Raw genomic sequence first — 19,643 nt, forward strand, 5'->3', positions numbered from 1 at the left:
ATTCATCATGACGTATTAACTCGATCCAATATGGCTGAATGTGAGGAGCTTGTTAGTGAAATGACGGCGGAAGAAATGGGACAGTTCCGAGTGGAAATGGAGGATATGTTGCACGATAATGAAGAGCAGGATATGGACATCGAGTCGGGTGGGTATGATCGAACGTCCGTCATGATTGATGGTCATGTTGGAACGTCAAGAGACGGCCAAGGTAGCGACGATGGAGACGAAGATCGCGACCGGCTAAGAGGCGGTGGAGATTTCGACGGGGATGGGTACATTCAGCACACCATTTCTGCGGATCAAATTCAAATGCAAATCATGCCTGGCTATGCTTTCATGCCTCGTGCCGAAAACATAGAAGGAGCTACTCTGACACTTGAAACAAAGAACCCCAAAACAAAGAAGAAAATGATTCAAAAGTTCCATTGTCACTTTGAAAGCTGCGACAAAAGATACAACTCAGCGGACAATCTTCTTTCGCATCAAAAATCGCATCCAGGCGACTACAGTGTGATCTGTTACGATGGAGATTGCGAGAAGGGAATGGCTGAATCTGGCCAAAGCAAGCAGGGCAAGTCTTCGAAAGAAAAGAGATTTGTGTGCGAATATCCACGTTGTACGCGTTCTTACAGTACTGCGGGGAATTTAAAGACACACACGAAAACGCATACCGGCGATTATCATTTTGTTTGTGATGAAACGGGATGTGGGAAGGCATTTCTCACATCTTACAGCAAGAAGATCCATGTCCGTGTACATACAAAAGAGAAGCCGTACTCTTGTGACAAGCAAGGTTGCGAAAAATCTTTCAATACTTTGTACAGGTGAGAAAGAAGTTTGGGTTTACATACTGTAATAATAATAATTAATATATGTATAGACTAAATATAAATAATATTGGTTTCATACTTCACATGCAGATTCAAAGACAATAGATCTACAGATTAAAAAAAATATACATTAAAGATTTTTAAAGTCATATTGATTCATGATAAAAGAATGATTGTAGTAATTGAGAAATTAACCAGACTACAAAATTATATCACCAAATATGTTTGACAACTATTATCATGTTTAATAAAGGAAACTAAAAGAAAAGTATTGAGGTCAGTTTGTACATGGTACATGAATTCATTCTCCTTTACTCAACTATTGTACATTTTTTATGTTTTCTGGTTGTAAAACATAAATTGTGCATATACATGTAAATTTATTGTAAAATATGTAGTTAAACTTAAACCTGTATTAATACAATGTATTGTATGTGTAGATCTAGTTAGAGATTGTATTGGATGCTCTTTTATTGTAAACAGTTCCCATTCAAAATAACTTGTCTACTTTTGTTGTTGAATTGAAAAAAAAGAAAATATCATTTTGACTTTCATGTATTACTTTTCTTCAATTCTTTTAGCACTATTCCTACATGTAAATATGTTACTTACATGTACCTGTAAGGTGGAAAAGCACTGTTAGCTATAGGCTCGTAAAATGGATTTGGTAGATCTACATGTACATGTACATGTACATTTGTACCTGCATGCTGCATGGAATATGCAGCACAAGAACAACCCTCATTAGAAATGACGAAACACATTAAGTGGGGAAAATGTGGTACAATAAAATCAATGTACAGTACTAGAAAAAACCACTCAGTCTGCTGATTGCTTAATAACACTGAAATGAATAAAATTGATACATGTAATACCGGTAATAATAATAACAACACCACCACCAACAGCAACAACCACCATCATTCATATTCATCATAATATTATTAAGTGGTCTGAGTGCTTTGTTCAAGAGGATTAGCTGAGCCACAGTGTAATGTAATTTTGTACATGTACATGTAAAAGCTACAGTGTAGGATGCCATGTAACCAGATTTGTTTGTTTCTTAAGGCGGGACTGCACTACTTATACTTGTAGCTACTTGCGCCCTCTATATAGTAAACAATGTCTAAGCGGTACCCACTCGTCCCCAATGATCCTCTTTTTCTTATGTTAATTGAGAGCTGATTTGATGAGATAACCACCTGTCAGTGACCATGCTGCACTGGGAGGTCTAATCCTCCTGGCCAAACTAGTGCAGATAGGCATTAAAGGAAGTGCTTTTTATTAAATTGTTAAATTGTCATACAGAATGTTTGTTTTCTTGTACATTGTACATGTAGGTCATGTGCTCTTTGTTATTTTTGTGTTTCAGTTTCACTATTTTGTTTGTAAATGTTTCCTCTTTTAAAGTTTCCTGTTTGAAATTAATCTGTTTCATCTTTTTCTATTATTCTACAATTGTTGTACATCAAAATTGTACACTTTACATGTACTGTAGTCTTTTGCTCTTTGGTCTTTTTGTGTTTCAGTTTCATTCATTCTTTTGAAATGTTTCCTCTTTTATCATTTCGTGTTTGAAATTATTCTGTTTCATCATCTGCAATGATTCTCTGTTTATCTTTTAGGGCAATTCCAGGTTGTTATGCGATTGTGTTCCCCGACTCCCATTGTTTACCAATCACATCAAAGATATATGTTGGGACAGTTGGGTAACTTGGGTTTGAGTTTAAAGCTTATCTGCCATAGTTTACAGGAGGGATTAGACCGCCCTACAAGGTCACTGGACATGTGGTTATCTCATCAACTCAGCTCTCAGTTAACATAAGAAAAAGAGGATCATGGGGGACCAATGGTCACCGATTAAGCATTGTTTGTTATATAGAGGGCGCAAGTAGCTACAAGTAGTGCAGTGGGCCTTTAACAGTTACTCTAAAGGTTTTAGTAGTTAACTTTATCAATATCAACACTTCTTAGCATTGGTGTATTTTGTTCATTTTTCCTCCTAAATTACAGATTGAAAGCTCACCAGAGAATCCACACAGGTTCTACCTTCAACTGCGACGAGGAAGGGTGCAGTAAGGTGTTCACAACACTCAGTGATCTTAGAAAACATGTCCGAACGCATACAGGGGAACGCCCTTACAAGTGAGTATAGTCATTTTCTGGCACAGTGTCTGTGTTGTGGTTTCAAAGCTGTCATGACCTAGTTATAATAGGAAAAATATAGGTTTTTGGCAGAACGCCTGTTAGATGAGAAAGTGCAGAGAAAGAGGAAGGGATAATATGAACAGACTGGGAAGAAAGAGAACCGAGTGGAAACACAGACAAAGGGGATAGAGAAATAACTTCTTTTTTTTTTTTTTAATGGTCGTGACTGTTACAGGATACAAGAATGTATCAGTGAGAAGAAGAAAAAAATCTGTTTGCGGGAGCTCCTTTAGAAATTGGTAAAAAAGTGCAATTTTTTTCAGCAATATACCATGTACTGTATACATGTATGTTGTTTGTTTTTTGTTTTTTCTCAATTTACCAGAGCTATTTTAGAGCTTTGAACTATTTGAAGAGCTAAATTGCTTGAACCATCTATTTTTTCTTGCTGGAATGTTTACATTTTTATGTCTCTGCTTTAAAGATTCAACCACATAAATTTAGTATAACAACAGGTAAAAAAAAATACATAATTCTGCAAAGTGCTGCATCAATGATGATTATATACATGTATGATTTATGTCGACCTAACAGTTTACAAAATCATGTTTACGCTTTAGTAATGCAGTAATAGGAAATTACATCATATTTTTAATAATAATCATAATTAGTTTGAAGGGCAATCCAACCCATGTACAGGTAATAAGTTGATTGGTACAACTGTATGGAAGCAGAAAAATATGAGAAACGGGAAGGCCAAAGTTTGAAATAAATCAGGCCAATAATAAGGGTTATGAATGTTTGAAATATGAGATCACTAAATCACTAAATATGAGGGAACTTTAACCCCCCCCCCAAAAAAAAAAAAATATATATATATATATACATACAACATGTGCTAACTACATGAACATGTTCATGCACATATTGACAAGCTGTAAGAATTGCTGTTCTTAAATAGTGTTTTTTAATATCATACGGTATTCAGAATTTCAGAAATACAAAATGTACATGTGTACACTGTACAGGTGGCCATTAAGTGAAGAAAGCAGGTGATTTCTTTGTTTAAAGATAAAGACCAGTTCTGGTCATGCGATTGCATTGTGAAAGAAACGTTGTGGAATCGATCAGAAAAGGTTGATCATCTAGCATATAAGTATTGGTGTGTACTGTAAGGTTCTGGAATCATCAAAATGATAAGAAATTTGGCCCAGTCTTTGTAAAGTTACAAGCACTGTACACAGAAAGATGCATATGGGACTACGCACACGTGCGCGACACGTGCGTTTATCTAGCTCACACACCAATAGATAAACTAATTTACCAAATATATCAATAAGTAGGCAGTTTCCCGGCAAAATTTTTATCATCATGTACATTGTATTACGGTAGTCAAAACATATTCTTCACATGATTGGTATTAGAGCTTCCGTTTCATCTTTTGAATTTGGGGCGTTTCCAATACTGGTCTTTAATTACCTTTAAAATTCTATGTAAGATTGAATGCCATCGCAGGATACAATCTACCCTATCCTTTTTTAATAACAATAACGACAGGTGGGAACCCCATGACACATGACCTTCTTGTATTAAGGGTCCTTTAACGCTGCTTTGCCTTGCCAACAAGAATAACAGTTATAAAACGTTCAACCTGCTAATTAAGCCAGAAGTCACTAATACCCTTTTCTAACTGCACTGATTTTCATCGGATGCATCCGATGAAACGGTCAGTTAGAAAGCAACAGAGGAGAAAAAGGCGATTAAATAGCCGATGAAAAGAAGAGAAATAGGCGATTAAATTCTCCCGCTCAAGAGCAGGAGAAATTCTTATTCTATCGGTGTGACACCGATGAAACGTCCACTTAGAAAACGTTCAGGAGAAAAAGGCAATTAAAACAGCGATTAAAATGGTCAAAGGTCGCTGTATACGCGCGCTTTATCGTAACCAGCTGTGTTTGTTGACTTATGGTTGAACATGCTGCATGCTAGCTAGATGGAGCGCGGGTTTAATAATTACGCAATAATTCTTCACTTCCGGCAAGGGCTCGCCACAACGAGTGAATTTCACCGGCAGTTAGAAAGCGACAGGGGGGAAACTGCGGTTTCACCTTTGTTTACATAAGGTAAATTCAATCGGTATTTTCATCGGTGTGACTTCGATAGAACCCAGTTTAATAGAAAGCAGTATAATTCAATTAGTTTTCTTTTTAATATATTGATTACATGTGTATTAACTTCATTTTCACACATGATGCATGTAATACGTGTCCATTGTCCATTTTGGGTTGCGGTAATATGAAAAGGATCATTCGGTACATTGTTGACCAGTACTGTAGCACCTGACTTTTGAAATTAATGTGCATGTGTATGTGTGTGGAAACACAATGGAATTTGCAAGTACGAGATCACAGGTGCTATTAGATGATGTACTTGTGTAATGCGCATTGTACTACGGTAACTGCACAAAAGTATTATTTGACAGTTGAAACTTTCAATTGGTAATTAAATACTTTCTTCTTTTGAAGCTGAACTTACTGTACACAAGTGCAATGTACATGTATAGGACACTGTCAAATTTGAGTTTTTAATTTCTTGGATAATTTATTCTACAATCTACACTTCTTCAAATTCTATTCTTTTAATGACATTTTGAAATATGAATTTCGTTATGATTTGTTGACAAATCAAGGCAACATACATGTCATGTACATGTAGTCATGTACAGTACATGTATACATGAAGTTAGTTTGTGTACATGTACATCAGAAATTAAAATTCTTTGTGCCCTACACCTACCTAGTACTGCACATTGTCTTTTGAGATCCAGCCTTTCTGGGCGGTGTTTCACAAAGACTAAGATCGACTCTAAGTTGGACTTAACTACATGTATGGCAGGCCATTCAAGCCACTGTTTGCTCTCACTATTGGTCTCTTAATTACGATCTTTAGATAATATTTTTTTCCTTCACTAATGTACTATCAAAAAATGTAAATTCTCTAGATTTGTGACCACGGTTTGTACGTCCCTTGAGAAACTAATGCCAGGAATGGTTAGAGGAACTTGTGGCATGAATGGCCTGCCATAGTTAAGTCAAACTTTAAGTTGATCTTAGTCTTTGTGAAACACACCCCTAGGGATATTAATTTCTTATGCTGCTTGCAAAGTAGCATGTTGAGGGGCAGGTTTTGTGTACATTGTACATGTACCATGGGAAATATAGATTTTTAATTTTAAAAAAATATAGTTTGATTTATCAAAAAGTGTAAAGACTTTTAAAATAATTATTCATTAATTTAGATTGCATTGCTATCAGAATATTCTTCAATTTCACAATGTGCAGACCTCTGATTCCTGAGAGCTAATATTGATCAAAGGCATTATTTTTTTCTTAAGTTAATCAGCAACAGAAATGTGTACTTAGTAATATAATGTCATTTTTCTTCTTATATCATATTTAGTTGGTTAATACCAGCAAAGAACTTCTGTTCATTGACAGCTGTTTCTCTCTCTCTCTCTCTCTCTCTCTCTCTGTGCCCAGATGTGACTTTGGAACCTGTGGAAAGGCGTTTGTTGCAAGTCATCATTTGAAGACGCACATAAGAACTCATACAGGTATAGTGTAACTTAATTACCATTCATAATTTTCCATCTGCACTCTGTGATATGTACTGGATTATAAAATATACAAATAAACATTTTGATAATACAGTTTACATGTACTGTATGTAATAGTTATATTATATTGACTGGGCTTGAGGGGTATATCAGAAATATTGACCAAGCTAAAAGATCATATTGCCCCGAGTCGAAGACGAGGACAATATGGTCTTAGCGCGGTCAATATTTCTGATGTACACTGTACCCGTAAAGAAGCCCTGTCAATATATTTATTATTATGATTTAATACATGTTTGATTCATGTAGTGGTAGAGCAGTGATCTCGTAACCAGGAGGTCTCAGGTTCGAAACCAAGTCATTACGCTTGTGCCCTTTGGTAAGGCTTTCATCGTTATTACACCAAAACTTCTGGGAAGGCTTAAAGCTGTTGGTTCCTTGGTTGTTTACTTACAAGCATATACATAAGCATATACATGCTTTCTTAAAGCAGTCAGGCAAAGCAATCCTCAAGGAAAGCAGAAAAAGAGAGAATACCCCCCCCCCCCAAAAAAAAACAAAAAAAAAAAAAAAAAATATATACATATATATATATATATATATATTTATATATCTTTGTCTACAGTTTTCATTTTTTTCTTCTGAATTGTCCACAAATCCAGGTGAGAAGCCATTCACCTGCATCGAGGACGGCTGCAAGCGTGCCTTCACCACGCAGTACAGTCTCAAGAGCCACCAGAGGGGCCACCATGAGAAGCAGGATGCCACCAGCCTCTCTGGGCTGGAGGAGGCCGATGAAGATCATCCGGAGGGGGAGGAAGAGGATGGGGAGGGGTCAGGGGGAGGAGTAGGAGGTGGTGGTGGTGATGGTAGTCGAGCTGGAAACGTTAATGATGAGCAGTCATTGGAGGAGCAAGTCGTACAGGTGATTATAAGGAGACGTTGCTTCATCTCAATTGAATTGAATTGTCTGAATCATGAATTCGTCCCTATTTTCACGAAGTGACGGTAGTGAGAAAAATCGTAACGCAAAGTGAATGCAATTTTTTTTCACTACCGTCACTTCGTGAAAACAGCGACGAATTGTATTGAATCTGAATTGTGAATTTAATTTAACCCGAATTATGAATTTAATCCAATTACTCAGTCTGAATTATAAATTGAATGTGATTTGATTTTGTTAATTTTATTTCAATCTGAATTACGAATTGAATGTGATCGGGATTTGAAATGGATTTGATCTGAATTACGAATTGAATTTAATCCGAACTATGAATTGAATTTAACTACTTAGTCTGAATTATGAATTGAATTTTAGTCTGCATGCTGAACTATCGCATTTGTTGTTACCTATGTTCAAGTTAAATGTTCTACTCTGTATCCATCTGTATCTTATTGATGTTTATAATCTGTAATCTTGTACTGACATGCAAAGGAAACAAATTTCCAATCATTGGACAATAAATTTGAATATGAATATGAATTATGTAATTGTAGTTTCCATAGAGACAGTCTGGAGACTCACTCCATTGTATGTACAGTATATAGTATGATTATGTACATGTACTAGGCAAACCTGTGCCTTTAGTTTCGAACAAATTTACATGTATGTACATGTATGTAAACATGTATGGGTAAATGAAATGTCGCTCTTTAAAGGTCAATACATTGAGGTTGTAGTGAAACCTACATGTAGGTGGCCAAAAATTATTAGCAAGGCACATACACAAGGCACATGTGTGAATAAAAAGACACACTCGGTAGATACAATATATGTCCAGTTCGGAGCTAAATTTAATTGTAGATGAATGAAACCTGAATATTATTCAAGAACTAGTACAGTACAAATTGTTTTGAATACCCGGTATAAAACATTCCATAAATTCTTGTGGCTTTTAGATCACAGTTGACACTTTCATTCTTGTAGTACAGTAGCCTTCCTACGTAAACCTGACATACATGTACATGATTGCTCTAATCTAACAAGTTTCATGAGAATTAATGCACATCTGGGGGGTGTTTCACAAAGCCTTTTTTCAATGACAAATGACATATATCAGTGACAAATCTGATGATAACCAATCAGAAGCAAAGATTTCAGTAGCTTATAACAGCCACCTGTCATTTGTCACTGATGACAAATTTTGTGAAACACCCCCCTGATGATGATTTAACTTTTATATTGTATTACATGATGGCAGGCTAGCAATGAGGTTGCAGCTCAGATATTGAACACACTGAGTGGAGTTCTGGGCATGGGTATTTCTTCCACAACTGAGGTCATTCAAGCTTCCACAAGCGAAACACCAAAGGTAAACTATCCTCCCTTCTGCCCCTGTTCATTATGAAGTCTACTATGTGGGCCTCATCTTTATGCCACATGTTTATGTAAGTCCCATATACATCTTTCTGTGTACAGTAATTCTTACTTTACTAAGACTGGGCCTTATTACTTATCATTTTGATGATTCCAGAACCTTGCATCACACGCCAATCTCTACATGTATAAGCTACATGATCAACTCTTTCTGATCGATTCCACAACGTCTCTTTCACAATGACTAGAGCTCAACTTTATCTTTAATCTACTAAATATTGTCCCATTATTGGTCAAATATTGAAGCCAGGAGTGGTGTTTTTGGCATGGGTATTTCTTCCACAAGTGAGGTTATCCAGGCTTCCTCCAGTGAACTACCAAAGGTGATTTAGCCTAGAACTTGTTTTTTGACAGTGTAATAGCGAAATGGTTCAATAGAACAAGTGGCTATAGAACCAAGTCAGTTTGCCATTGCCCTTGATACAAATCCTGAATGATGCCGTCCCTCAGATTGGATGTGAAACTATAGATCGCTTGGCTGCCTGCATGTACTTCCAAAAAGCAGCGACATGAAATCAGTAAATCAATCTAATTCAAGATAGACTTGGAGTGGTGTACCAAAACCTTTTACAGTCAAACCTGTCTACAGCGACCGCCCAGGGGAAACACAAAAAGTGGTCTTTGTAGACAAGTTCCTTTGGTACATGTTTCAATGAGATATCATTTTCAAGGGAAACAAAAAAAAATGTGGTCTTTGTAGACAGGTGGTCACTAAAGCAGGTTCGACTGTATATTCGTAAGACATTGACAAATTTTCATTTATTTGTAAACACATCCTTTGTATGTTCACAGATTCAGGACATCAATCTAGAAGGCAACGGTCAGCCAATTATCCTCCAGGCTCAGCCTAGTAACGTAGCCTCATCTTCCGCCGTAACGCCGAAACCCGAAACCCAGATCTCTGTCTCACAAGAGGTTCCTAAAGCAGGTAAGACATCACATATTTCAGCAGTTCTTATCTGAATTAAAAAAAATTATGTACAGCTGGCTGGGAGGTGTGAGTGGATGAGTATGGATCTATTGATTTGATTTGATTTGAATTTATTTGATTTTCATATTTCACAAATAAATTTGAACATGTAATTATACTAACAAACAATACATTCAAAAACGAAATACAATTGAATGAATAAATTGAAGACTAAAATACAATAAAATATTACATAATCAACAATTTGTTTGTAATTGACATAACGTGAAATACGGGGGAACCAAAAGGAAGCAATGCTTGTGAAAATATTTGGTTTGGTCAGCTTTCTGTCTTCTCCTACAAAATGACTCTGACAGATTCCGGCTGTGAGTGGATGAGTATGGATCTATTGATTTGATTTGATTTGAATTTATTTGATTTTCATATTTCACAAATAAATTTATTAATAGTCTTTTGGATGGTGACATTAAAGTGACTCGGTAACATTGTTGAAGGTTGATAAAAAAAATTGCTTAATTTTTGTATAAAATGTTACTTACTATATTCCTTCTACTGTACTAACCCTCTGACAGGCAAAAAATCCTGAAAAAATTCTCAAACCACGAAGATATCTAGGGTTTTCTTTGAAGGCGTCGATGTGAGGCACCCTCTAACAGTGATTAACAGTAAATTCTCCCAACCATTTTTGAATTTTCCCAACCGTTTTTCCATGAAAAAAAAGACATAAAACAGGCTATAAAAAATCTGTCAACACTTAAATGTCTGGAATGGAATGTAGAGCCATTTTATTGCTTTGTGAGATTTCCATTCACCTAAAATGTAACTAAATTGTTCTATAGATCTAGATCTAGACCTAGTTGGGAGAATTAAGGAATCAATCAGATCAGAAATTCCCAATTTGTACCATGAATAATGGTCCGTTTTCACTCAAATTTTCAGATTATCTTTAATTGTACATATAGCATTAAAGTCACTACGTTAGAACCACTATCTCTCATCTGAACAATGTTACCAAGTCCCTTTAAAGGTCGGTTCCTAGACCTAATTAATCTTATCTAATTGATACACATCTGTACAGCCCATCTACACACACAGAGCTCAAACTGGTACTGACAAAAGATCATGCCAAAGCTCTTAGTGAAGATTGTACAAATTCTCTATTCATTTTGGGGGGATTTCTTCTGTTGTTCAAGTTTGCCAGTTTTCAGGCAATAGCCTGATATCAGGCCCTGACGAGTTATTTTCATACCAAAATTTAGGCTTTTTTGTGTATGACGTAGCTCATTCTAGGTGATTTTCAGGCCCTCTGATTAATTCTAACTGGCATCCCTGCTTGTTGCTACATGTATTTCTTGAATATAATGAAGAGAAATCAAGGTTCAGTGAAGAAAGCGTTTTCAAACAAAATCTAACTCTCAATGAAAAATCTTATTTCCGTTTAATATCCACAGCTTCCCAAGCGCAGACTGTGACAGTCCAGAACGTTTCTTGCGGGAACGGAACCCAGAACCTTGTCATCACCATCAACCAAGGGGCCTCATCCTCTGTGCCTCCCACCCAGCTGGTCATCACCCCGGATGTACTCCAGTCCTTGGTGCCTAAGACACAGACAACTCAGCAACCAGTGGTTCCACAACCAGTGCAGCAGACTGCTAGGGTTAGAAATAATCATTAATTGATAATTATAGGCATTTCTATAGCGCCCTCTATCTAGAAATTCTATTCCGAGACGCATTAATTATTACCCCCGGGTTTAGCCTAGCTGCCATTACAGCGCTCTAGCATTTCAAGGAATTGATCTCTGCCAGGTACCCATTTACCTCACCTGGGTCGAGTGTGGCAAATGAAGATGAATGCTTTGAAGGACATTTCTTTGTTTTGTATGGACTCGTTTCTTCCTGTCTATCTATTGATGAGTATTTTTGCAAGCCTGTTTGTTACATGGGAAAATAGTGGTGGAAGAAAAAAGTAGGATATTGTCCCCTAATAAGGACTCCTTTTATCTCATCTACCTCATCCATATTATTTTCTTTCTTTTTTTTCTTCTTTTTTTTCTCTCTTTTTTTTTTCTTCTTTTTTCTGTTTGTTTGTTTGCGTGGGCTTGGTTGACTCGGTTTTGTTCTCTCTCTCTGTCTCTCTTTCTCAATTTTTTTCTTTCTCCGCCTCCTCCCCTCTCTATCTCTCTCTCTCTCTCTCTCCCTCTCTCTCTCTCTCTCTCTCTCTCTTTCTCTCTCTCTTTCTCTCTCTCTCTCTCTTTCTCTTTCTCTCTCTCTCTTCTAATTTAAAGACTCTTGACATTATGGGAAATATGATTTTGAGTAATTAAAAAAAGTAGAGGCCGGTTGAGGCAGTTATTCCCAAGAAGAGATCTTGTAAATCAAGAACCCTTTATTAAAATCATGTTTACTGGTATAAATTTAACGGACATCATATTGTGACGTACTAGTACGTGTATGTCAGCTATTATTGTTATTTGTATTAAATTGATTTAAGGAAGATATCATTGAACCAAATATTCTATTGATCTTGTTTGAAACAGATACAACCTGCTTCAACGGCCAATACTGTAGCACTTCCCAACCAGTCTATCCAGAGCTCTGTAATCCAACCCCAGATGCACCCTCAGGTTCACATCATCACCGGCGGTATCGCCACCGATGAACGGACTCTGACGGTTGCACCGCCCCAACCTCCACGCCAACCGCAGGTCCTTCCCACACCCCAACCGCAGGTCCTTCCTACACCCCCATGCCAGCACCATTCGCACCAGCTCCAGCCCACCGCTATACCGGTTTCTATCACCCCTCAGGGTGGCATACAGATCTTGGGGGGGTTACCCTCTGCAGGCGGTACCTTGGTCCAGACCCCCGGTGCCGCAGGGTTATCCAGCACCTATCTCATCCCCCAGTACTTTGCCACCGGCAATCTAGTCGGTGCACAGATGGTACCGCTTGAAATGGCTCAGTATATGGGCATACCCCAGCAGGGTGTTATAATGCAACCACCCCAGCCTCAGCTCGGCACCATACAAACGCAGTTGGGTAGTACCGCCCTGCCCTCTGTTCGACCCGGACAGCACATTGTGTACCAAGCACCGACAGTAGCAAACATTGCTCCAACCTCTACTGTGAATACAATCAAACCAATTTCAATAGCGGTCGCCGAGACTCCTTCTAACTTGATAAATAGTCGACCGACCACTAGCAGTCATCTATCCGACGATGTCTTCTCCCCACCGTCCGTCGACAGCTGTGTTTCGAGTCAGGACAAGAGCCACGGGGCACCAGCAGTTCGGACTCCCTCGAGAAGCAACAGCTGTTCTACGGAAGCCTTCATCAATGAACTCTTGGGCAGCGAGGTCCAACCGCTGGACTACTCCCAGCCCCTCCTCTCGGGATCAGAGAACCCTTCCAAGATGTGTAACAAGTGTAATTGCTTGTGCGACTGTGACTGCAAGCATGAAGTCAGGTCCCAGATTAGTAGAAACATAGAGAGTATACTCTCCGGTATAGTACAGGATCAGAGTTAGCACCTCTTCTCGTGTACAGACTTAGAATATATTATTGCTTGCTCAATATAAGAAAAAAGAAGTATTGCCGCATGATGTTTTCAGTATTTTCCAGTCTTCTTTCTTCCACAGTCTTCAAAAATGTAAAGATAAATTGCAAAGATAAATTAATGCCTCAGTATTTAACACTGACAAGACCAAAACCAGACTGACGCCATATTAGCAAACGACTTAACATTATTTCACTGTATCTCGAATGGGTGAGTGAGTGGAAGGTTTGAAATCGGTTTGGCGGCGTGACTGGGGTACTGCATGAAAGTCATTCTGGAGAGCATATTCTATAACAACCAAAGTAGATATGTTTTCACTTACATGTAGGTGTCTTTGTATATTTTCTTTTCATGTCTGTGATTATACTTCGTATCTGTTTATATTCACAAGGCATTTTAGAGTTTAATCTGACTCTTTTCTTGGCTTTATTGTGTGCATTTGCAAATGATATTTTTAATTTTAAAAAAATGCAAACTTCTTCGGAATTTCTGTGTCCATTTAAAATCTCTCGCAAAGCAAGGAAAGATTTTTTTTTTATAGATTTACAACCATATCTATGCATAGAACCGTATGAAAAAAATAAGCTGTTTTCTATTTCCTTAAAAATATATATTTCAGATGATCGGAAATATCCCTATCTGAAGATCTGTCTTTAATAGCTCAAGTATATGTAGTCCCATTTTCTTGCCATCAGTTTCTAAACCTTAATATATTTTGATAATTGTATTTTCGGACATTTGCAAGGTATAACCACTTTCATAGGTAATTGATCATCTTCTGTATAAGGATTAAGAATCTAATGTTGCAGTATAAGCAAGGAGTTTTAGGATCAACAGCCCATTATAAGTGCGTTTAAAAATGAAAATCTCAAGCCAGTCGCCTTCCTAGTCAAACAAAATGCATTTAAGAATATGTAACCTGGCCCCACAAGACCACCATTTTGTTTGACTTATTGTGCTAATGGTGGATATTTAGGTCACGGTCATGCATTAACACAACTGAACATATTACAAGACGAATCGCCCTGATTATCATTTTCATAAGAAATTATTCACTTGGGGTTTGCTCTTAATATCATTTCCTTTCTCCACGTATGATATTTATTAGTGAAGCCTTTTCATGGATTACAAGTGTCTGACCCAAACCTTTCTCATGTTCAAGATAAAGAACCGCATTTTGCAGTTTGATTGTCCCTAACTGTGGTGCATTTCACTTTCTATTGTACTGTTATCCAGATGATTATGACATCTGGGTCCCGTCTTGTAAAGAGTTGATATTAATCTCAAATTATTTGCGATTTATATCAATCGCAATTATGATACTTGAGGGATAGGAGACTACAAACTTGTGATCGATTGGAGGAGTTGCAATTGATTTGGATCAATCTTAACTCTTTATAATAAGACGGCCCCCAGGACCCTGTCCTAGCAAGAGCTGTGATCGATTCAAATTCGAACCTTCCTTATCTTGTTTATTTGCATCAATGGTACTTCAGTACATTAGATGATGAGTGAAGTTGAGGCGCTCAACAAACCAGAGGTGAAAACAACACATTGCACTTCAAGAATGACCGTCTCAGCATCATTCAAAACATGTGTCAGTCTTCGAAAGAATAAAAGAATACACCATTGGCATACAATGCGTGACTGCCGTGATATTAGTAAATAGTCCATCTTCCAAACAAATGAACATCTCACCCTTGACAATAACAATACATTGATTTTGCAACATGTCACTTTTGACTTTGCCCCATATGCAGGTGTACTGCACATAACTCTAACTGTACATTCCATAATAATCATTACAAATGGGAGTTATTGTAAAGGAAATAAGCAGGCTTTTCAATGACACCAAACTCAAGTTTGGTAATGCATGTATATTAACAAGAAAGATATTGATACCCAAACTTGAATCGCTGAACATTTTTTGAGGAGTTTAGAAGAAGAGTGATTAAGATAAGACTGGACCCTGGTAGTTAATTGATGTGAAATACAATTCATTATATTTATTGAATGAAATATTTCAGATTTATGTGCAATCTTTTTTGTTTTGTTATAATTGTCTTTCTTCTCTATGTTATAATTTAAGTTGACTGTCTCCTCCAAATATGGCATGTAGATATGAATTTGATGCATCTGTTTTCTGCTTCTTCGTTCGGTCTTGAATGTGAAAAACAACAATTGTTACAGACCCTGTTTACAAGCACAAAATAATGGGGGGGGGGGGGAGAGAATTTTGTCATTTATCATTTTAGTGTATATTATTATTATTATTTATTTGACCAATCGGAAAACATACAATGAGTATAACAATCAGACAATACATAAACAATTTTAGAACATTCAAATGGTGAAGAAACTAAGTTCTTATATGTCCTAATTGTGTGTCTCTCAAACCAAGAAGTTAGTTTTTCACCATGTTTACATTGTTGGTTGAATTAGTTCAGTTATAATTTTGATGTAAATTAAATTGGAAATTGTGCAGAAAATTGTTGGCAAATGTTATAGAGAGGCATCAATAATCTTTTCTGATCTATGAAATTTATGCAGTGTTATCTTTTAGTCAATCGTCACAAGCAAAATATTATGTATAAACCCTGTGTTCTTTGTATTGTTTACTTTTTATACTTAGTGATATGTACTGTGTTTTTCTTTGCAGCTGGTTTGTAGAATAATTTGTTGTGAGTTTTCTTTTTTTACGCCGTGTTTGTGTTTATTTTCTTACTTTAGGTTAATATGCATCTACTAATTTATCACTGTGGCAGTAATCCCATTTGTATCCAATTTGTGCGTATAATGTTCATATTCCTGTTAATCAAGCAAACGGTTATATAGCTTTTGTTCTTCTATGAGATACAAATATCTTCTCCTCTTACGTACATGTACTGTTTCAGTTCAGACTCAAAAAGGGAAACAGCAAAACAGAATACTCTATCGATAGTAAGGTACATGTAAACTTGTATGACAGCATAATTTTTTTTTGTGTTAACAATAACTTAACATACGTTGAACTCCCTTCAATTCATTTCATTTATTTATTTATTCATCGTCGTATCAAAACTACATCAAAATGTAAAGTCGTTCAAATATATTGTAGAGGCAAACAAAAGGGAAGCTACAAAAAAGCGGTGTTTTGAAAAGTGTAGCTGTCCTAAAAAGAATATTTGTCTTACAAATAAATAGTTGTTCAGAGTTTAATGAATATACTTTGTGGGTTATTAAAATGGTGCATGTACTGATACCTGAGGCCTAGAAAATTAAATAGGTACACAGGTACACCAATCTCAAACAAAATGTACATCCTCATTTTGTATTATAAGCTTATGTATTCAGTCCTTCTAATCATGTAAGAAACTAAATACACTGAAACGGTGAAACCTGTCTATAAAGACCACTCAAGGGGGACAAGAAAAGTGGTCCTTGAAGGCAGGTGGTCCTTATGAACATGTTCCTGTTGTACAGGTTTCTATGAGAAACAATTGTGAAGGGAAACATAAAAGATATGGTCTTTATAGACAGGTGGTCTTTATACAAAGGTGGTCGCTAAAGCAGGTTTCGCTGTATTATGAATAGGTTTGTTGTTCTCAATCTCTGTGTAAAATGGTATTACTGGACAAGAAGTGTTTATTGCCAAAGAAGAGAAATTTGTTTAGTGAAGGGGGCAAAAATAATGTGATTATCTGTACAATTCTCTTAAATATTTGTATTAAATGCTGGTTTTAACTACAGTGTAAATTGTTGTATTCATAACCAAAATGTTGAAATATGCTCTGCATCAACTCATATCTTACGCATGTCACAGTGTTTGAAACAGGTCACGTGTTAATCGTCTGTGTCTTGCTCAATCATGAAGCGTTCACCATCTCCGCATGGGGGTTTTACGACACTTGCACCTGTGACAGTGGCTAAGCATCAATTTGGAGCTCTAACCACATCCTTGACTATCCCATCCCTCATATAGGACGTTAAATGGAGGTCCTGTGTACAGGAGAGTCACCACCCTTGCACGTTAAGAACCCACTGCACTATTCTTGTAAGAGTAGGGGGAAACCCCGGTGTATTGGTCCACCTGCACACCCTAATCAGGCCGAGTATAAACGGCATCTGTAAGAATCTTCAGTATTGAAGAAGGCAGATTATCTTGAAGAAGAAGAAGAAGTTCAACCCCTAGACCCGATCCCATACCTAACCCTAACCTGAAATCCAATTGACAACCTAGCCCTAACCCTTTACCTAATAAAGTCTGGAGCAATTGTCACAGGAGCAAAGTCGGGTCACCCCAGAAGTGAAATACTCAAAGGGTATTTGTTAAAGCTTGTTAATAATGTTCAAACATCTCCAACACCTCCTTAAAAAAGGATTTGAATGCAAATCAATTGTCTTGCAGTCAGTGTTAGAAAATGTATCTGTGTGATTTAATAGTCTTGCTGTTTTTATCGATATTCGATTCAAACTTATGGATTTGTGCGAGTATAGAACTTAGACCCTAATATTTTCACCCCGTGAAGGCAGAGCTTTATATTGTTCGGTGCTCCCAAAAAAGGTTGTTACTACCATGAGAAATACATTGCTTTGGTGGCCGTACGAAGAGCAGCAGAAAATACTGCTAAAAGATCTTGTATATTACAAGGTTTATTTTGTTCATAATTATTAACTGAGCCATATTGGCTTTCGAGTCTTGGTTGTTACATTACATGTATTGTTATGCAAGGTTCTATTGATAATTGTTTTTGTTAAGTTTTTACCTCCTATTTGCCAAAACTCCCTGGATTAATGAGAAATAGGGCTTCACATGACTTCAAAAAAACATCTGAAAAAAACCTCTACAATTCTTAATTTGTCCTTAGATTAATTGAAGCACGCTTTGTATCCTCAGGAAAAGGTGCAATATAAATCCTTATATTAAAACTATTCTTCTTAAATTCAGAAAAAGTAAAAAATATGTTTTCATCTGCCCAATTCCCTGCCCTGCCCTTAACAATGAATAATAAAAACTGTGTTTATATCATTCTGATAGCATAAATAGTTTATTATTACCCTCCTTGAGCTAATTATCTTGGTATTTAAAGATTCATTCCAAGAAAGGAATCTTACGAAAAACAAAGAAAGAAGTTGATACAGTTTTGTTTTGTTAAGACCTAGAAATAACTTTGTCAAAACTTGTATGAAATGTGTATAAGAGTAAGGTTTAATAGAAATGATCATTGTATTTGTTATTATCAAATAGTTTTGTATGTGTAAAGAAGTGCTTGTGCATAGGTTAGAGTTATATTTAAATAAAATGAAATATATATTTGAATGTAGATATGTGCTAGTGTGCAAATAGCTTTTTATTTGGCTCGACTTACTTTTTTGCATAAAAAGACATTATCAAACAGCATGGAAGGAAGTCTATGGGTACCGTAGAAATTGCAAGAAAATTTGATTGTCGCTGCATTATCTCTTTTTATGAATGAGAACCTCGTAAATATGTTGAATTCTGAACATGAAATCGACATCAAACGTCTCATTTCATTTCAAATATGATCTGAGCTCTAGTATTTCTATCAACTTAATGCTGTGACCAGATATACACATAATAACAGAAATAATAATCTGGATTTATATAGCGCTTGATACGAAATACTGTCTCTAAGCGCTTAACAGATATTATTACCCCGGTCATCACTTTAACGCACCTTCTCCACTCCCTGAGGAGTATTAATACCATATTTTCATTGTGAGGCAATTGAAAACATGAATGCGTTCGTCATCCTCCCAGGTCCCCATTTCTCTCCTGGTGTGGAGCGGCAAATGTAGATAAATGCCTTGCCAAAGAACATTAGAGCTGTGTCGGGGATCGGACCCACCATCTTTGCATTCCAAGTCAAGTGCTTAAACTACTTGAGTATACGACACCTCTACTTATGTGGTAGATAACGTATGGAACAAAAAAGCTTAGCCTAGCTCTTGAGATAATGTCCATGTAGGTATGAATGGGTTTCATTTATGACCATGACTGTTTGAAATAATGAGTTATATTTTTGTGAATATCATCATACCATCGTTATTTAAGTGCCATATTGGAGGGGTGTTTATACGTTATCATCCATGCATCAATAACAGTTGCTCGCATTCATTGCAATAAATGAGTCATGTATCAAACTACATGTGTTGCATTGGTTTTTGTTGTTGTTGTTG

General features: G+C 36.7%; 1 protein-coding gene across 1 annotated transcript; it reads left to right on the forward strand.

The window, feature by feature from the left end:
• Positions 1 to 6: 6 nt before the first annotated feature.
• LOC588463 (metal regulatory transcription factor 1) lies at positions 7 to 19,607 on the forward strand. The gene is made up of 8 exons (XM_030994485.1): positions 7 to 827; positions 2,847 to 2,978; positions 6,521 to 6,594; positions 7,260 to 7,522; positions 8,799 to 8,909; positions 9,767 to 9,902; positions 11,357 to 11,562; positions 12,445 to 19,607. The coding sequence occupies exons 1-8, from the start codon at positions 31 to 33 to the stop codon at positions 13,432 to 13,434; spliced, it is 2,709 nt and encodes a 902-aa protein (XP_030850345.1). The 5' UTR covers positions 7 to 30; the 3' UTR covers positions 13,435 to 19,607.
• The last annotated feature ends 36 nt before the right edge of the window (positions 19,608 to 19,643 follow it).

The sequence above is a fragment of the Strongylocentrotus purpuratus genome, unplaced genomic scaffold, assembly GCF_000002235.5.
Source record: "Strongylocentrotus purpuratus isolate Spur 01 unplaced genomic scaffold, Spur_5.0 spur5_scaffold_21, whole genome shotgun sequence".
Taxonomy (NCBI): domain Eukaryota; kingdom Metazoa; phylum Echinodermata; class Echinoidea; order Camarodonta; family Strongylocentrotidae; genus Strongylocentrotus; species Strongylocentrotus purpuratus.